Source organism: Chenopodium album, chromosome 21 (assembly GCF_948465745.1).
Source record: "Chenopodium album chromosome 21, dcCheAlbu1.1, whole genome shotgun sequence".
NCBI classification, from domain to species: domain Eukaryota; kingdom Viridiplantae; phylum Streptophyta; class Magnoliopsida; order Caryophyllales; family Amaranthaceae; genus Chenopodium; species Chenopodium album.
The window spans coordinates 18,257,501-18,276,074 of NC_137854.1; the positions used below are offsets into that span (position 1 = coordinate 18,257,501).

At 35.3% G+C, this 18,574-nt stretch overlaps 2 protein-coding genes across 2 annotated transcripts in view; one reads left to right on the plus strand and one right to left on the minus strand.

Moving 5' to 3' along the window:
- The window catches only part of LOC145602114 (uncharacterized), a 7,165-nt gene extending 4,580 nt beyond the window's left edge, over positions 1-2,585 (minus strand). The window contains exon 1 of the mRNA XM_081658271.1: positions 2,439-2,585. Within this exon, the coding sequence (XP_081514397.1) occupies positions 2,439-2,496 (58 nt within the window). The 5' untranslated portion in view covers positions 2,497-2,585. The remainder of the gene's footprint in view (positions 1-2,438) is intronic.
- Positions 2,586-4,158: 1,573 nt separating this feature from the next.
- LOC145600532 (uncharacterized) lies at positions 4,159-4,890 on the plus strand. Its single transcript, XM_081656415.1, has 2 exons — positions 4,159-4,494; positions 4,576-4,890. Exons 1-2 carry the CDS (start codon positions 4,159-4,161, stop codon positions 4,888-4,890), a joined length of 651 nt encoding a protein of 216 aa, XP_081512541.1.
- Positions 4,891-18,574: the final 13,684 nt, after the last annotated feature.

An 18,574-nucleotide genomic window follows, 5' to 3' on the forward strand; every position in this document is an offset into this window, starting at 1 on the left:
AGATAATGATTTGTGAGTGGTGTTTTGGCTAGGGGTAAGGTTATGGGTAAATTTAGATGCTTGATAATATTAATTAAATTATTCCCTAGCTGTCTTCTAATACTCATTGCATTTAACTAGCCATTTGCAAGTAATTAGTTTATAGGAGTCCATGTGTAATGCATAGGGAATTTGTCTGAGAAATCATTAGGACTAATTTAGAAGCCAATGATATGCATATGTAATATTTGAATTTAGCTTGAGTTCTCCTTATCCCATACTTGATTAATTATCCTTGAACCCTATCATGCCCCTAGTGTCTTGTAATTGAATAAAATTCGAGATTTAAGATTTAGTTTACACCTTTATTTCAGTCAATGTAGTTAATTTTAATCAACAATGTAGTTTACCTACTTTTTAATTCAATCAATCAATCAATCAATCAATCAAAGCCTTAATCCCAAAAGTGGGGTCGGCTAACATGAACCAAATTTGATTATTCCGTGTAGTCATCAACATAAATCTTTCTCCTCCATCCCTTACGATCCAAAACTTCATCCTCACGTAAATCCATGCACTTCATATCCTTCCTCACTCCTTCCAACCAAGTCATCTTTGGTCTCCCTCTTCCTCGTTTAATCCCTCCATGGTCCCACTCTTCCACTCTTCGCACCGGTGCACCCTCGGGTCTCCGTCTTACATGTCCAAACCAACGCAGACGATTTTCCCTTAATTTATCTACAATGCCCGCCACACCTACTTTCTTGCGAATAACCTCATTTCTGATTGAACAAACTTAATTGTATACAAGTAAGAGTAGTGTCATTTATTGGCCGTCCTCAAGGAGCTCAACCCTATTCGCCACCATACTTGGTATAGTTAGTAAATTTAGGATTAATGTGATAGGGTGTTAGCCACGACACTAATTTCATGCATTAATGACAAATTGAGGTTAAACTATATATCAAAGGAAAAGACCCAAAACATATTCATGAAGAAAATGCACTTGCTTTCTTTTGCAATTCGATCCAAAACACTAATTTCTCGCTCCTCAACCACACTCTTTGCTTTCTCTTTATTGAATTTCCTAGCCAAGCTATGCACTAACCTTGTTCTCTTAAATTGGTCTACTAATTTCCAAAACTAGGGTTTCACTAAGCTTGTCGTAACCAACGACAACATGGCGTGTCGTTATCCATGTTAGTCGTATCAACCCGAGTATGGTGGCATTTTTGCCATGCCCCAGTAACACGGACTATAAGGCTCTCTCAAAGGCATCAATCAAATTAAACAAAAGTTATTAAAAGAAAACTTACACCAAAATCAAATCTAAGTAGAATAAGCTATGTAAATATGAGATAAAAGCGAGATAATCAATCAAACTTTCAGCATCAATTTCCTACCCCAGTTTCCCATAAGGGCATGCTTGGATTGAGGGAAATATATTACTAGAGTAATAAAAGTCAAATTAAGTAAAATGAAAGTGAATTTAGGGAAGGAGGAGATAGTCATGGTGTGATTGTAAGGAAAATTAGGTAGTGATGGTGTGGTATGAGATGAAGAAAAAGGAACTAATACCATCATTTTAGGGGTAATAGTTACACTAGGGGGAAGGTGGGTAACTATTACCCTCATTATGAGGATAATAATTCCTCCATCTCTCGCTTTTTCCCAAGGCACAACTATCTTATTTCATTTGTAAACACCTTGTCTCCTACAACAATACCTCTAATTACTTGTGGATTTTCAAGTTTGACTTTTATTACCCCCTTGATATATTACTTCCAATCCAAGCATGCCCTAGATGTTATTTTTACTTGTACTCTTCGGTTCATGCTGAGTACCCACATTCGATCGTTTACACTCTTGCATACCGCATACGCATAGGTACGGACACTAGACATTTCATTTTGGACTAAAATCATTCACAAATTAATTGAGCCACATTTAGACACAAACCCGTCTCCTACATTCGTAACCGAGTCAGAGTAACATAGGCAATCCACCCAAAGAAACCACTACAAATATTAATAAATTAATAATTTTCACTAGACTAGACTAGACTAATTTTCATTCTTCATCATTCAATTAATACTTTACGTAATCAAATAAAGAAAAATAAAATTTTAAAAAACGAAGTATTAAATAGATACTCAAGTTCAAAAACAATTTTTAATCAAACTTTGCACAATATACTAATTGTACTCTCACCTAATTAAAACTTAAGTTAGATAATATGAATACAACTACCAAACAATAGTAAACAAATCAACAAAGCTTTAAAAGTTAAGAACTTTGAGCAATTAATTAAAGCCAAATATGGGTAAAATTCGAACAAAACAATGCAATATAAAGTGATAAATCGAATCAAAAAATCAAACGAGGGTAGATTAAAATTCAGGGTAATTGCAAAATGAAGCTGATACAAAAAATTGAACAAGGGGATAAAGAGAGGTTACGGGGTTGGGATGTGAGGAGGCGCCACCAAGAACCGCTGCTTGTGATTGCCTTTTTCATGGTTGCTTTGCTGCTTTCGACTTTGGCTTTTTGCCTTTCAACACAGAAATATAAACTAAAAATATTAGAGGAAATGATAAATTTGGGAAGTTTTATGGAATGGCAAATGGCAATAATATATTAATATGTAATATAATGTCTTGAGGAGAGCCCGATTAATTAATAATTTAATATGCCATATTAACAAGGAAAAATTGTCAAAAATAATACTCCCTCCGTTACGATTTACTCGCAACAAATAGGGAGTTTGCGGACTCCTAGGCAAAACTTTTAAGGGGGGAGATTAGAGTGGAGGGGTATGCAATTAGGAGAATTAAAAAAGGGGGGAAAAGTGATGGTCCCAATTTTAGTGGGTAACCCATGTGACCTTTTCTTTTTTTTCTCTCTCTCTATCTTCCCTCCTTTTTGCGTTGCTGGCAGATTTAAGGGGGCAAATTTTTTGCCTCTTTTTTGTTTCCCTCCAAACTTTTCACTAAAATTTGAAAACATTTCAAACAACATTCAAATTTTTCCCACTTCACCCATTTTTCATATCAAAAGGCCTTATAAAAAGATCAAATCTGTTTCACACAAGTTCAGAAATCATTATCCAAAGGGTGGGGGGGGGGGGGGAGGGAAATCATCAACACTTTGTTTAATTACAGACCCAAAAAAATACAGGTGCCATTGTTTCCAACTTAAACAAAAACCATCCTAATCTGAAATTAGTCCTAAATCCTAATTGCTGTGTTAGTTACAGCAGTTCATTTGTACAGGATCAGGCTCCATTGAAAGCTCCCAAAAAAAAAGCAAGACACCTCCACTTCATCACTTCTTCATCTGAAAAAAAAGGGGACTCATGGAAGAGGCATTTGATGAATCAATCCACTATTAATGGAGCAGAACACACTAGAGCTGCATCAAACAAACATGCAAGAAGAAGCAAACAGCACTACTTCACTGTCAGACTCTACTGAGTCATCACAACAGCAACAAACTGAATCAGCAGAGTCGGAGGACTCAGATATAGAGGCAGAACCAGATGAGCAACAACAACAACCAAACCATGGAAGACAGAGTAGAGAGTTAAAAATCCATGAAAAGAGGAGTATAGTGGATGATATCATGCTCAATATGGAAGGGGACTCACTTCCAAGAGGAGTTCTTTCAGCCTTGGCAAGAAAACATGGTGTTCACAGATCTACCACAACAAGGTGGTTTCAAGAAATCAAAAAACAAATTCAACAGGGGGATGTTGTAGATGTCAGGAGCAAAAAATTAGGCACAACAGGGAAAAAGCCTAAAGAATACTCAGATGAATGGCTTATGTTTGTGCCTCTTTATAAGAGAACCACAAACAAAAGTTATGGTGCAGCGCTCAATGTCAATCATGTACTCATACACAGGTTAAAGAAAAAGGGAAGACTAAGGGTTGTCACAGCAAGCAATCACCCAGCATTAACTGACAATCATAAAATAGCAAGGTTGAAATGGGTGTTGTAGCATATAGAACCTGTTCCAAGTGAGGGAGACCCATCATTTATGGATTTGCAATATTACATCCATATTGATGAGAAGTGGTTCTATCTAAACCCAAAGACAAGGACCTTTTATCTTACACCTAATGAAGAGGTACCATACACAGCACATCAATAAAAAAGGTTCAAGTTAAAGGCAATATTTATGGGGATGATAGGCAAGCCACTGTATGCACAGGATGGGACTCTATTGCACTCAGGGAAGTATGGGCTTTTCCCTTTTGTAAAGCAAGAAATGGCCAAGAAAAAAAGCAAGAACAGAGATGCAAGGACTATGGAAACAAAAGCAATCCAAAGTGTCAACAGAGATGCTATCAGGGAGATGATTTTAAACAAAATCATTCCTACTTTTCATGCACAATGGCCAGAACAACTAAGCAAGAACATTGTAATACAGTGGGACAATGCTAGGCCACATCAGGTGCCTAATGATGAAGAATTCCTGGCAGCAACACAAGCAAATGGTTTCAATATTCAATTTGTTTTCCAACCTGCCCAATCCCCTAATTTGAATGTGTTAGACCTTGGTTTATTTAAGGTGATTCAATCAATCCAATATCAGTCCTTCCCTAAAAATTTGGATGAACTAATTGAGAAGGTGGCAGAAGCATTTGAGGTTTTTGATCCTACCGTCAACAGATACACATGGATTACTCTCCAGTCATGCATGATAAAAGTGCTTGAGAAGCAAGGAGGTAATAACTTTAACCCACCACACATGTCAAAGGCAAGACAGGAAAGGGAAGGGACTTTGGAAGACATACTAAAGGTGAAAAGGGAACTCATTGCTGAGACAGTCAACTACCTCAACACTCTTTTTGTTCCTACCACAGGGCCTCAACTAGAGACACAAGACATGGAAGTAGATGCTGACTAACAATGGTGCAAGCAAACAACTTTTTGTAAATGCAGATGCAACTGACAACTTTTTGAAGATTCAAGACAGACAGAAGAAGCTATTGAAGGTCATGGATTGCCACACATAACCATTAGAAGTAAAACTTGTTTTTTGATTGTTTTAGTAATGGTTAGGCGTATTTTGTGAATCAAAATAGGTAGTGTTCTTAGGCAGTCATGAGATACAAGTGTAAATGGGCTACTACAATTGTAAAGATCAAAACTTTTTGAGAAATGAAATGAAACCATTCAAAATGCAACTTCAATTTAGGACATAAATCCATCAGAGGGGTGTTTCTTCTACATGCACCCCAAACTAACAAGGCACCTCAACAACAACTTTAAACAGAAATTGTTGGAGCATCCTTTATCAAGGGGTACAATCATGTGAGTCCCTTCATCATATGGATCAACAAAAGACATTAAGGCACATCATAAGAGGGGGACTCAAATTACTAACCAAACAACTAGCAAAGGGACTCAGTACCTTAACTATTCCAGCAAATCTCACACACACACACCGTAGGGACTCAAGCAACATTTGAGGGTCCAGAAGCAAAACCAACCAAAAGAATGAACATCATCCATACAATACATCACACACCACATGATTACCCTAAATCAGGGACTCAAATCAATGAACATCATCCATACAAAACATCATCAGAATCCATACTGTAGGGAATATTTCAAGCATTATGATAACCCCAAACTTGAACCCCACTGTGATCATACACTAAAGTACGGTGGCGTTCCAAAGGGAAAGACAAAGAGAAAAAAGAGTCGCCAACAAGTTTTAGGAACTTGTAAACCCAAAAGACAATCCAAAAGGACCATCAACTACTCCATAAGGTCTTGAACCAAATAGGGTCCGGGGATGAGGGTACGAATCCAATCTACAAAAGAAAGGACCCGCCCTATAAAATAGGCCTCTACTTTGTTCTGCTCGTATTCATGCGCGCTTTTCGAATAACATACAAACATCATATTGAACCTACCCTGTTTATCTATGTTGGTTGAAATTTAATGCACAAACAAGACTATTATTGGCGATCACTTGAGTTAAAATCACATTAGCCTAAACCAAATTATTAATTATCTTATTAAGCGTGATTTTAAGTACAAATTCCCTTTAAACCTGCATAAAAGGCGTGATCAAGCAATAACAATAAAAAAATTTAAGCAACATAATAAACAATATTGAATAGTAATAATCACAATAAGGTATAATAAAGCTTAATAAAAATAGCAAGACCCTAGGCATGATACTAACAAGATTAATAACCAATCCTAGCATGTCACTAAACAATAAAGATCAAAGCTTTAAACCTAACATGGCACTAACATGATATTAGAAAGGATTAAAGGCATCCTAAACATGATACTAGAAAGCATAAAAAATAACATCCTAACATGATACTAGAAAGCATTAAAAGCATCCTAACATGATACTAGGAATTATAAACGATAATAAGCATGCTTTCTACATTGTGAAAGAAATAGGAAGTAAGCTAATCTACTTACTTTGAAGCCTCGTACCTCTTTCTAATAACAAAATACACAAGTTAGTAAACTTTAATGAAAATCAATAAAGAATAATTAAATAATTAAATAATTAAATAATTAAATAATTAAATTGAAATCAAATTAAATAAAGTTTTGACTAGTTTTGGACCAAACCCTCAAAAAATATCAAACCTTGCACGTCTAGGGCGAAGGCAACTTCGAACTTGGCTAAGAGATTCTAAGTCTTGTGAATGCGGAATTGTATGTAAAAGGTTGGTTTAGAAAGAGAGGGAGAAAATAAGAATTAAGTAATTCTTGATGAGATTTGATAGAGAGAATTGAGTAACAATTGATGAGAGATGATGAATGAAAAAGGGGAGATAAGACCTCTATTTATAAGAAAAAAGAGAAGGTCGAAGAAATCCGAATTCAAATCGAAATAAAACTCGTAGACAGCAGTTTTTGCGAATTTTGTTTTTATCATATCTTTTGATCCAGAAATCCAAATAAGTCATATAATATGTCGTTGGAAAGCTCTTAAAAATACTTTTCTAATACAATTGGAATCAGATTAAAATCTTTTTTAGATAAAAAGATATGGCCGAAATAAAGAAAGGGTGTCAGTTTTGGATAGAGTTTCGTATATCTTTAATATCTTTTTCGTGATAACTCGTATTTATTATTATATTATATCATTGGAAAGATAATTTCAAGATCTATCCAACCATATAAAATTTGGATAAAAAATATGAGGCACTAAAATAATATCTGACTATCTTTGAACATGTTTAAATCCGAATAGAATTAGGAAAGATTTAAAAAGGAAAGTTTATATTCAAATCAAATTCTATGATCTTATCTTTTCAAAAAAGGATAATTAAGATATTTTAGAAACTTATAGAAGATTCTAATCAATCCTAATTAGTTTAGGAATAGGATTAAACCCTTGGACCCTCCACATTATCATTGGGTCGTAGGTAAAATCCGGTTTGGGCCCAGTTTAGTATTTTGGCCGTAACTTCCTCATTATTCATCGGAATTGGGCTTATAATATATCGTTGGAAAGGTCTTTTAAAGCCCCATCTAACTACACCATTATTGGACCCTTATCATGGACTAAAATAAACTTAATTGGACGTTTTTATAAAATAGAATGGGTTTTCGAAAACAGAAAGAAGGATTTTAATAAAAACTAACTGCAATACTTGACTTTTCACACTTTCACCTCATTCGATTATGGTTCGACGTGAAAGGTATTTATCACTGGGTTTGGTTTTGGGGAGACACAAATGGGTGTCTACACATACCAAATGAAGGAACAATAATAGTCAAACAACAACACAAACAAGTTGATTACCCTAAATCAGGGACTCAAATCAAACAACCAACCAAATTAAAGCTTAAAAACAAAATTTCAGGAACTCATATCAATTAGGCAACAGCATAACCAAATTAAACAGAAATTAAAGCAATTAGGGTTTAGTAATAGTTACGCTGCTCTTCAAAGCTCTGGGGGGAAGTCATTAGGGTATTTATCCCTAAGATAAGCCAGGTACGTTGGATCCCAGTCACTGTAGTTGGGCTTGAAGACAGATCTGGAGCGTTTGTGACCCCTAGGAGAGGAAGGGCTGCCATCATCCTTCACTAGACTCTCCTCCTTGTCTAGAGCAGCTTCTTTGGAGGCCTCAGTCTCCCCGACAGCCTTTGGGTCACCAGCCCCAGATTCAGGCAGATCTGGAACAGCAACAACCTCAGAACCACCTTTGGGGGTGGATCCACAACCACATCATCATCCTCGTCTTCGCTGGAGTGGTGAACCAGCTTAGCCCCAATTTTCCCAGACTTGTACCTCGCGAACATCATGGAGCACCTTCGCACCTTCGCGAAAACCTTAATCATGTTAGATTACGTAAGCGGTCTCTCAGAGATAATAAAACTTTAAAAGTATAATTCTCTGTGGTAAATAGATCATCTTACAACCTATCATGATTGAATATTCAATTTTACCCTCTTATTTAAATACAAGCCATAAACCATAACTCGAAAGATTTATATTATTAATAAAATGATACAAGCATGCAAAGCCATACGTCACTTAATTAAAAGTTAGTTGTCTCTTTATTAAGAAATGCATAAGGAAATTTTGCTCTTCCGAACGGTGATGGAATTAAAACTAAACGAGATTTATTTGAAAAGTATAAGACATTGTATTCCAAAATAAATGAATTATTTATAATGCTCCTTTCGTATAGCCATAGGGTGAAGAAGATTTTTTTTTTTTTTAAAAAAAAAAGTGTTAGTCTTAAAGTGATACATATGTGTCTCTTTTTTGGATTAATATCAACTTGAGGCATGAGTAATTTATAGCTTTCTTGATTTAAAATACTCTAAGAAAAAAGTACCAGATGTATATAGGGTGACACAAATTATATAATAATGTTCATTCTTTTCTTCCTTAAAATCCTTAAGGGTTTAAAGTTTCCCAAATATTTCGGACACCATAACTCATGTTGTAACGGTCGGATTTGATCATATGATAGATATTTGGAAAGGTCTACAAGTCTTCTATTTTTTTTCGGTGTTTAGAGAGCCACAAAAGGCGGGGGGTGAGAATCGATCCCAAGATCTCCTGAAATCGGGAGGGAAGCTCTAACCACTTGAGCTAACCCTCACTCTCTCTACAAGTCTTCTATAATATATCAAAAATTGGGATTCATCCAACGGTTGAATTAAAAGATAATGACTTTTCTTTCAAATCACACCAGCTTGGGACGTTCATGGGGAATTAGGTGATAATGGTCAAAGTACTTCGAAATTGGCATGATCCTTTAAATGGTATGTTAAGGACAAACATGTAGATGCTCTATAGAAAAATTATCTCTTTTTAGAAGTCATTTGATATGCCAAATAAAAAAAAGTATGCTTGGTTGGGAAAACAGCCTCAAATCAGTTTAACATTTTAATACTTTGTTTTGTAAAAATCATAAAAAATAGAGTATTCATCCTATGAGAACGTGTGACCCCAATTTACAAAGCTTAAGGAATCTACTTTCTAGGTAGGCAATTCAAATTTCATTATTAAAAAAGAATATTGGTCGAAATTGGAAAATAGACAGACCTGTAGTAAGAAATTGTGGTATCACTAAGCCTTCATGTCTGATTTTTTGTGGGTTGGTTAAAATTTATTTTTACAAAATTCCAAGTCTCATACACTCCTAAATACATAAGCTTACTGTGAAAAATTTTATCTCTTACGTTTATTATGAAAAACGATTTTTTACATAATAAAAAATAAAGTGGTCGATTGTGGTATTTTGCTAGAGTTCCATCATTCATTATTTAGAGCTTCCTTATGCATTTTTTACAATTATCATTGCTTCCATTTCATACTCTACATAATGATGATACATACAAGAAAAAAAATCAAACAAACCATGTATACTCACTCTCAAACTCGCTCGCAGTCGGTCAAATTCTACTTGGTTTTCAAGTTAGGAAACCGGCACGTATAGCGCCCTAGGAGGTTACGGAACACACAAAAGTAGAAAAGTTAGTAAATGTATGTAAAAAATAATTTGAAATCACAAATAAAAAGAAAGAAAATATTACCTTTGACTTTGAGTAGCTATCTTGAGTAGTTAGTAAAAGTAATGTCAAAATGATCGATTTAAATTTAGGCAAGTCTTCTTTTACTGAAACTAAAAATTTTTGATTACTTTTTTTTTTTTTTTTTTTTTTATATCTAATTATAGTGCTGAAATAATTTAGACTTCGTTTATGAGTTTTTTTTTTTGCTGCTCTCTTCGATTTTTTTTTTTCATTCTCGTGAAGAGTGGGTGGTATATATATGGGAGCAACGGAAGCTAAAAAATAAAATACAAAGAATATACTATTATATGAAATAAATACGTACGAATACAAGAGTTAGGTAGAAATTGTAACCAAAATTTGTCTTATTGAGGTAGATGACAGATAGAATTAGCCTACTACTTCATGCCAAACTTAATTACAAATTTGGCTGAACAAATGACAATATTATTAATGATTAAAAATATTTAAAAGTACTAATATAATTTTAATACAGTTGTTAATTAGTACTACTTTCCTTCGAAGAGTGTATTTACTCTTCGTATTTCAAACTTACCATAGCTAAACAAGACTATTACAAAACCCACTGAAAATAACAAGGAGAAAAATGGTGTTTGCCATTGATTGTGGGTGGTCATATCACCTTACCGTTTGGGAAGAAACACGGCTCAGTGATACAATGTATTGTCATATCACAACATTTTCTGATTTTCGTTGATAAATTACAACAACGGCTTACCATTTTCTTTTTTCTGTAGGGATTTGACATATCAAGTGAGTGGTAACGGCAGAGGTATCTTTGCTTAGAGCCACTCCTTCACTGTCAAATACTGTCGTCATTGCAATAACCAGGAAGAGAAATAACATGCATGCTTACACTTGTTAATTCTGAGTGTATAAAACAAAGGAAAAAAAAGTGAGTCATGAAGGTATAGTGGTAATGGTGTTTTGGTGGGAAGTTGAAAGGAAAGAAGAAGATGTAATATGAAGTAGTAGTATGTTATTAATAAAGTGAAATTGGTGGAACTAAAACAAGTTATAATTAAGGAAGTTAAACAAAAAAATAATAATAAAATAATACAAAGGGGGAGCCTTGACTTATGGCAAATTGGCAATTACCAATTACCATGCATGCATTACATGCATGTTTTGTTTCTTAGTGATTGTCATTTTGTTATTGTTACTTAAACCGTGATTTTTACTATTTGTTAGCACATTTTCATGCACATTTAAATGCATCTTTATTTGTTTTTTAGTCATTGTTTCTTAATTGGACATTTCATGCACATTTTTAAATTCTTTTTTTTTTCATGTATTAAAAGGTGATTGAAAATATTAAAATAATAATAACAATAAAATACATTAAATCAGTAGTGCTAAAATTTATTCAGGATTAGAAAGTGATACTATAAAAACGGTCACGATTTTAAAATTGTACATATTAGGGGGCGTTTGGTTCACGAAATATAGGTATGAGGTATGAGTTTAGAATGACAAAAATATGAATTTCAAACCCATACCTCAAACCCATGAGGTATGGGGTTTAGAAACCTTGGGGGGGAGGTGGGTTTGGCTCATTCCATTCCCTTAGGTATCAAATAAAAGGAGAGAACAGTGAGATATTCCATTCCAGAATTACACCAAACACATGGTATTAAGTATCAAGTTCCAACCCGATACCACCTTAACCCCATTCCTGATTCCAACCCCATACCACTTTGTGAACCAAACGCCCCCTTAAAGGGTCAATATTTAATACTCTTGACCAGGATATGTCAAACGGCATAATAATTACATATGTTAGTGGTAACAACATTGTTTTTATTTCATTTTTAAAAGATAACATTATTACTATTATTAGACTAAACGATTACACGATTGAGATATGATAAAAATACGGATAAGATTTACTCCCTATAAATTAAAAGGGAGATTTCCCTTATCCGAAATCACCCTTTACCAAAAAATTAAAAAAAAAACCACACCCTTACCTTTTCCTCTTCGATTTCCATGGCTCCCGGCAACCAAAACCGTCAAGCTCCATCTCCGTTCAACGAGCATTTTTGAGTGCTAAGCTAAATTTATATTTAGCTTTGATTATGGCGTTAGTGGTGCTACTAATGGCGTTAATGATTTTCATAATCATGAATAAATGATGACTTGAAGTTCTCGGCACGGAGTGTACGTATAAGGTTCGAGTTGTGCTACAAATTAACCTCGTGTTTTGTTCGTAAATTAGGAGTACAAATTGTAAGGGTTTTGTATACTCCAAAATTATAAATAAATACTACTTGAATTTGTCTCTTATGTCTAATTATTGCGGTTGTCGTTAGCAAAATTTAATTTTTTATTATAATTAGGAAATTACATAAAATTTATTAGTTAATTGAAAGTATAAATAAAATGGAAAATAGGGGATCAAAATTTGGTGTCTACAGAATGCCCCTCATTGATCTAGTTTGGAACAAACGATGATCAATGATTAGAAAAAAAATAGTAAATTTTGATCCTTAAATAGAATTTATGAAGAAACTAGAGTAAAATAAAACAATTCACTAATAATTATCAAGCATCTGCTTAAATGTGGCGTGATAATATTTGCGGTCAAATACGACGTATTGATCATGGTTAAAACTTAATCATCAATTAATTGCAGTTGAAAAACCGGCTTTAATAATTTGATTAATTGATTAATGATCAGTTGTGGTTGAAAAACCATCTTTGATAAATCTCGATTGCGGTTGAAAATCCGGCTTAAAAAGTCTTGGTCGATTAACCAATGATCAATTATGGTTGAACCAGTTTGGGAATCTTAGTTGCAGTTGAAAAACCGGCTTGAAAATTTTGATCTATTGATCATTCGTGGTTGAAAAATCAACTTTGGAAACATAGATATAGAACCTATTAATCGTTCATTACTTACGGTTGAAAAACCGGCTTGAAAGACTCCATTAGCACAGAGATAATAAACAGCTTAAGACATATTAAAGTGCAACCGTAAAATTGGCTAAAAAGACATTATAAGGATTAATTTGATTCTGTTTGACTACCCTATCTATGTAACAAAAAAGCAAGTCTCACAGGTACTTTAATCATGAGAATATGGAGTGATAGAAATCAATTGATTGTTGTCATAACACATGCAAGTAAAGTTTGCATGAAGAAAAATGGCATGTTGTGGTGGGACCTAAATGCATGAAAGCTTATTGGTGTTTCAATGTAAGATGGGGTTTTTCTTTGCCTATAGAAGACATGAGTTTGGGTGATCATAATCATCCACTTCTATTTTCCTTTTCAACAAGAATACTTAGTTTTTCTTGTTTTTCTTTCCTCCTTTTCCTCGAATTTTTTTTTCAAAATTATGGATATGAAAGGAAAAAAACCCAACTACTTGAATGAAATCAATGAAGTAGACTACAAAAACACTTTATTTTCCATGGGGGTACAGGTTGCTTTAGGAGAGAATAGTTATGCAAAAATCTTCTTTGATTCCCTTCTTCCCCTCTTCTCAAACTTTCACTTTGCTATGACCTTATTTATGCTTCTACTAAATATTGGGATGAGAAAAAGCATGTTTTTAAGGTTTAAAGGAGGGGAGATGGTGCCAATGGTAGAAGAAATTAAAGGCCTCTTGGGTTTTGTTATGAGTGGACCATTGGTTACCACAAGAAAGTGTACTTCTATTAGTATTTATTTATATGAGGCTTTAGGCATATCGTATCATGATGGTATGACTTTCCATCATAAATATTCCATCCTTATAAATTGTGTCCTCGAACCTTTTAAAGCAAAAGGTACCAATCTTAAACTTGATATTTCATATGGCTCGGCACGAATTCGAGCATGCTTGATTGTCCTCATGGGTCTTTTGTTGTTCAAGGAAGATCTTGGGCTGTGTCATAACAATGTAGCTAGCTATGCACTACAAATCATTTATGGGGGCCGATTAGGGCCATTTATCTTGGGGGAATTGGTCCTTAGTCTTGATCATCAAAAGGAACATCCATACACCTTCATGAAGGGGAGCCCACTGGTGCTTCACTTGTGGCTGATAGAGAAGTTTAAGTTGGTGAAACCTTTGAACGAAATCAAGTACCATTCTAAGATTATCCTTAGTAGGGGTTGTTCACCCTTATATCATAAGGTAAAGAAAAGTAATGTTTGGAGCTTTACCCTTGAAGGTGAAATCCAATGGGTAACCTCTCATTTGGGGATCAAAGAAGTCATATATAGACTGCTAACAAAAGGGGTGTAGTGCTTCCAAGAATCAACAAGATCACTTTTTATTATCTGTGGAGGTGTCTTCGACAGCTCGGGCAGTGACAAACCTTCCTAAAAGATCTTTCCACTGATGAATATACTACTCATTGGATAGATACCAACATGTTGAGGGATTTGTACAAAGTTTGGGAACGGGTTAAGAAGATTCTATTTCTCCCGGTCTTAAGAGATCCGACTATTGATGTTTATTATGAAGGGTGGCTTCTCAAAGATGTGGGTTCTTTTAAAAGGCCAAAGATAGAGGATGAACCCTCGATCAGTAATTCAAAGAAGATAAAGGAAGAGAAGTGATAAAGTAAAGAACGAAAAGATTCAAATGTCCTTTTTTTTCTTTTTTTTTTTCTTTTTTTTTTTGCACTTGAACTTTTCACGTAATAAGCCTAGGGTTTCCTTAGCACCATGGGCATTTGAAGCATCGAATTAGGATCGAATGTCATCTTATGTAACAATGTGTTTTTAAGGTTGGAATTTCTCATTGGAATGAAGTTTTTCTTTTAAAGTCAACTCTATTGTTGCTCTAAACTTTGACATTGTTAATTGAAAATTAAAGTTTATGATCATGAGATCATGATTTAGAATATTTCATTTTATGAGCCCAATCATGTATTTTAACCGTAAATGGAGGTCCAAAGTATAGACAATGACATTAAAGCCTAAATATACAATCGATAAATCTAATGGAGACAAGATTATAAAAATTGTAATTCGTATGCAACCCTTAGAGTTGATCGAATGTCATACATTGACGAGTAAGTTCCCCGTTTTATTGAACAAAGTAAGTACGAAGATATTTTTTTTTACCCTTATTGACTTGGGTAAGGATACTAAGCATAATACTTTTTGAGCTGATCAAGATTGGTGAAATGGAGGAAGTTATCACCATTCATATTGACTAACTTTACTGCCTCAGCAGGAGTAATATGTTTGACTGATGAGTGTCATTTATGGCACTCATTTGGATTCTTTTGGGATGAATTTCATGCTCTTTTATAGCTCTTTTCTTTAGTTTTCCTTAGTTTTGTTCTTTTATTTCTTTAGTTTGTGCTTTCCTTAGCTAGTTTTCCTTCTTTGTGCTTTTCTTAGTTTATTTGGTCTTTTTCCCTTTTATTTGCTTGTTTTGTGTATTTTTAGGTTATGACCGTGTTCCAAGAATTATCGAGCCTTCCTCTCATATTTCTCATCATTTTGGATGCCTCATGCTTGTCATTTAGAGCTTAAGTTTGAAGGAATGCAAGGGGCAAGTTCATGATGAGATCGATGCATGCATGCGGTGGGGGCATCATTTTTGGTGTGAACCCACCAAAGAAGCCATTTTAAGATTTCCTACCTTAGTGTTCATCATCATCACCAAGAAGATCGCACAAGGATGAGCTAGGACGAAGAAGAAGAAGCCTCCCTTGCTGCCAGGTGCGGGCGCGCACGAAGGTGGTGCGGCCGCGCACCAGGGTGGTGCGAGCGCGCTAGGTGCGGGCGCGGGCGCGCCTGCACTGGTCCCTGTCCGTACCCATTTTCTTGCGGCCGCGCCTTTCCTTTGATGCGATCGCACCTTCTGGGGTTTCTTTTGGACGATCTAACTAACTTTTCTTTTGTTAGTTTTAATATATATAGTTTTTCCTTCATTTTTAGAGAGAGGATGAATTAGAATTAGTTTTAGATTGGATTTTCTTAGAGAGAGAAACTCTTGTTCTTAGGTTTTTAGAGAGAAGGATTGATGTTTGATGATTGAAGATAGCTACATTTCCTTTGATTTTGATCAAGTTTGTAAGGATTTCTTTCACTTTAGTTCAATATTTTGTTTAATTTCAATTGTTTTGTTGATTGTTCAAGTTTGTTTATTGTTTAATGATTTAGTTTGATTTTAATTGGTGAATATGAATTTGTTGGCTAGTTTAGCTTTAATTTTGATGTTCATGATGGATTGTGAGTAGTTTGATTGCTAGGGTGATGGTGAAGCATGTATGAGTAATGGATTGAAGTTAATTTGGGAGAATTGATGGAGTTGATGGTGTGATTAATTTGGTTAATCGATTTTGTGCATGTGTGTGTTTGATTTAGGCGTGATCAACCTAGTTATTCACACTAGATTGCATTGTAGGTTCACATTGATACGGATGATTTGTGGCTTGCATTTATCGATTGAGGTGTCTTGTGACGTTCCTAGCTAGAGTTAATCGTAGTTGACGCTGGTTAGACCTCTAGGAAAATAGCTTGATATGCTCTTTTGGTTGCATGATTGGTTTTCCCTCGCATCGCTCGACTTAGTCAACTCTTTCCTAGTTTAGGTGAATCCGTTACAAGTATATGTGGATCCCGAACCCTAGTGTTTACTATATTTGTCTCAACCTAGCTTTTTTAGTTGTTTAGCATTTACACCCTTACCTCACCTTTTCGGAATAGCTTGACTTGACAATATAAGATCGCTCTCCATTCCTTACTGGTTCGACCCTCGACTTACCATTATACTTGTATAAGGGTGTGTTGAGAGATTACAAATTTTGTTTGGCCTAGGGTAGGGTTAGTTTCAACGACCTAGCTTGACCCTTGTCATTGACCAAGAATGGTCCTGACCAATTTAGTTTAAATTTGCCCCGAGGATCATGAAGAGGAGCGTGGTTTTCTTTTAGCACCAAATCACCCTCTTGGATGTCTCTATCTCGAATTTTTTTGTTGAAGGCTCAAGCAATGCGTTGTTGGTAAAGTTGGGTATTGTGAAGAGCCTGTAACCTTCGTTCATTTGCTAAGGCAAGTTCATCATTCCGAACTTTGAGCCATTGGTCTTCAGTGATTTCACTTTCATTCATGACCCGTAAGGATTGAATTTCAATTTCTATGGGAAGGATGGGTTCCATTCCATACATCAAGGAGTAAGGAGTAGTTCCTGTTGGGGTTCGAATGGAAATTTTATACCCCCAAAGAGCATATGGCAACTTATCAGGCCATTTCCTTTTCTTTTCAGTCATTTTTGCGATTATTGTCCGAATGGTCTTATTGGCTGCTTCAACTGCTCCATTGGTTTGAGGGCGATAAGGAGAATATTGATGATGTCTAACTTTATACTTTTCAAGAGTTTCTTTCAATTGCCCCTCGAATTGCGACTCATTGTCCGAAATCAATTCAAAAGTTACTTCGTAGCGATAAATAATTTTGTTTATCACGAATTTCGAGACTTGTTTTGCACCTAATTTGGAAAGTGATGCTGCTTCAATCCATTTTGAAAAATAATCAATCGCTACTAAAATGTATTGATGCCCATTTTGAAGCTTTTGGATGAATTTGTCCAATGATGTCGATGCCCCAACTTAAGAATGGCCACGGTGAAGTGAGATTATGTAGTGAGACGGATGACATATGGTTGAGATTTGCAAAGATTGGACACTTCTTACAAGTCCTTACAAAATGTATGCAATATGACTCCAAGGTGGTCCAATAATACCTGGCTCGCAAAATCTTACGAGCCAACATTTGTCCGTTCATATGTGGTCCGCATTCTCCTCCATGGATTTCGCTCATGACCTTTCGGACTTGTTCACCATGAATACACAGTTACATGGTTCCATCGAAACCTTTATGATACAATTGATCTTTTAATATAACAAAGTGAGCGGCTAGCCTTCATATTGCAAGTTGATCTTTTTTATGACTCCCTTCGGGATATTCCCGAGTGGCCAAGAAATTTTTTATGTCGCTATACCAAGCTTCCTCTTCGTCTCGTATGATTAATGATGCGATCATTTCTTCATCCATGATCACTGGGGAACTTTTTCTTCTACAGTTACAGACCGAACTTTAACGTTATCTTCCCAGGTTAAATTTACTGCCAGATTTGCTAGCGCATCAGTGAAACTATTTTGTTCTCGAGGGAGATGTTTGAAATCGATTTCCTCAAAGTAGGGGTTGTTGGAGATGGTCAGTATACATTTGCAACCTTTCATCTCGGACCCTCCATACGGCAATTGTCCAAGATATAATGAGGTTTGAATCACCGTACACTATAAGGTTTCTTGCCCCTATTGCTAAGGCTGCCTATACACCGTAGATGCAAGCTTCATATTCAGCGATGTTATTGGTAGTTGGAAAACTAAGTTTTATTGAAAAGGGAATATGAACTCCGTGAGGATCAATAAGTAACACACCTGCACCATTCCTCCTTCTACCTAATAGATGCTCCATCAAAGTACATATTCCATTGTGATGTATCGATATTGAATAAATGTTCATCCGAAAAGTCATTATCGAATTCATCTCTTGATATATGCCCATCAGCTAACGCTTCAGATATGGCTCTCCCT

Excerpts from the sequence above, each read along its gene's own strand:
- LOC145600532 (XM_081656415.1), top strand. The coding sequence starts at position 4,159 with ATGGGGATGATAGGCAAGCCACTGTATGCACAGGATGGGACTCTATTG. Across the intron at positions 4,495-4,575 it reads ATGGTTTCAATATTCAATTT|TCCTTCCCTAAAAATTTGGA; the intron begins GTTTTCCAACCT and ends ATCCAATATCAG.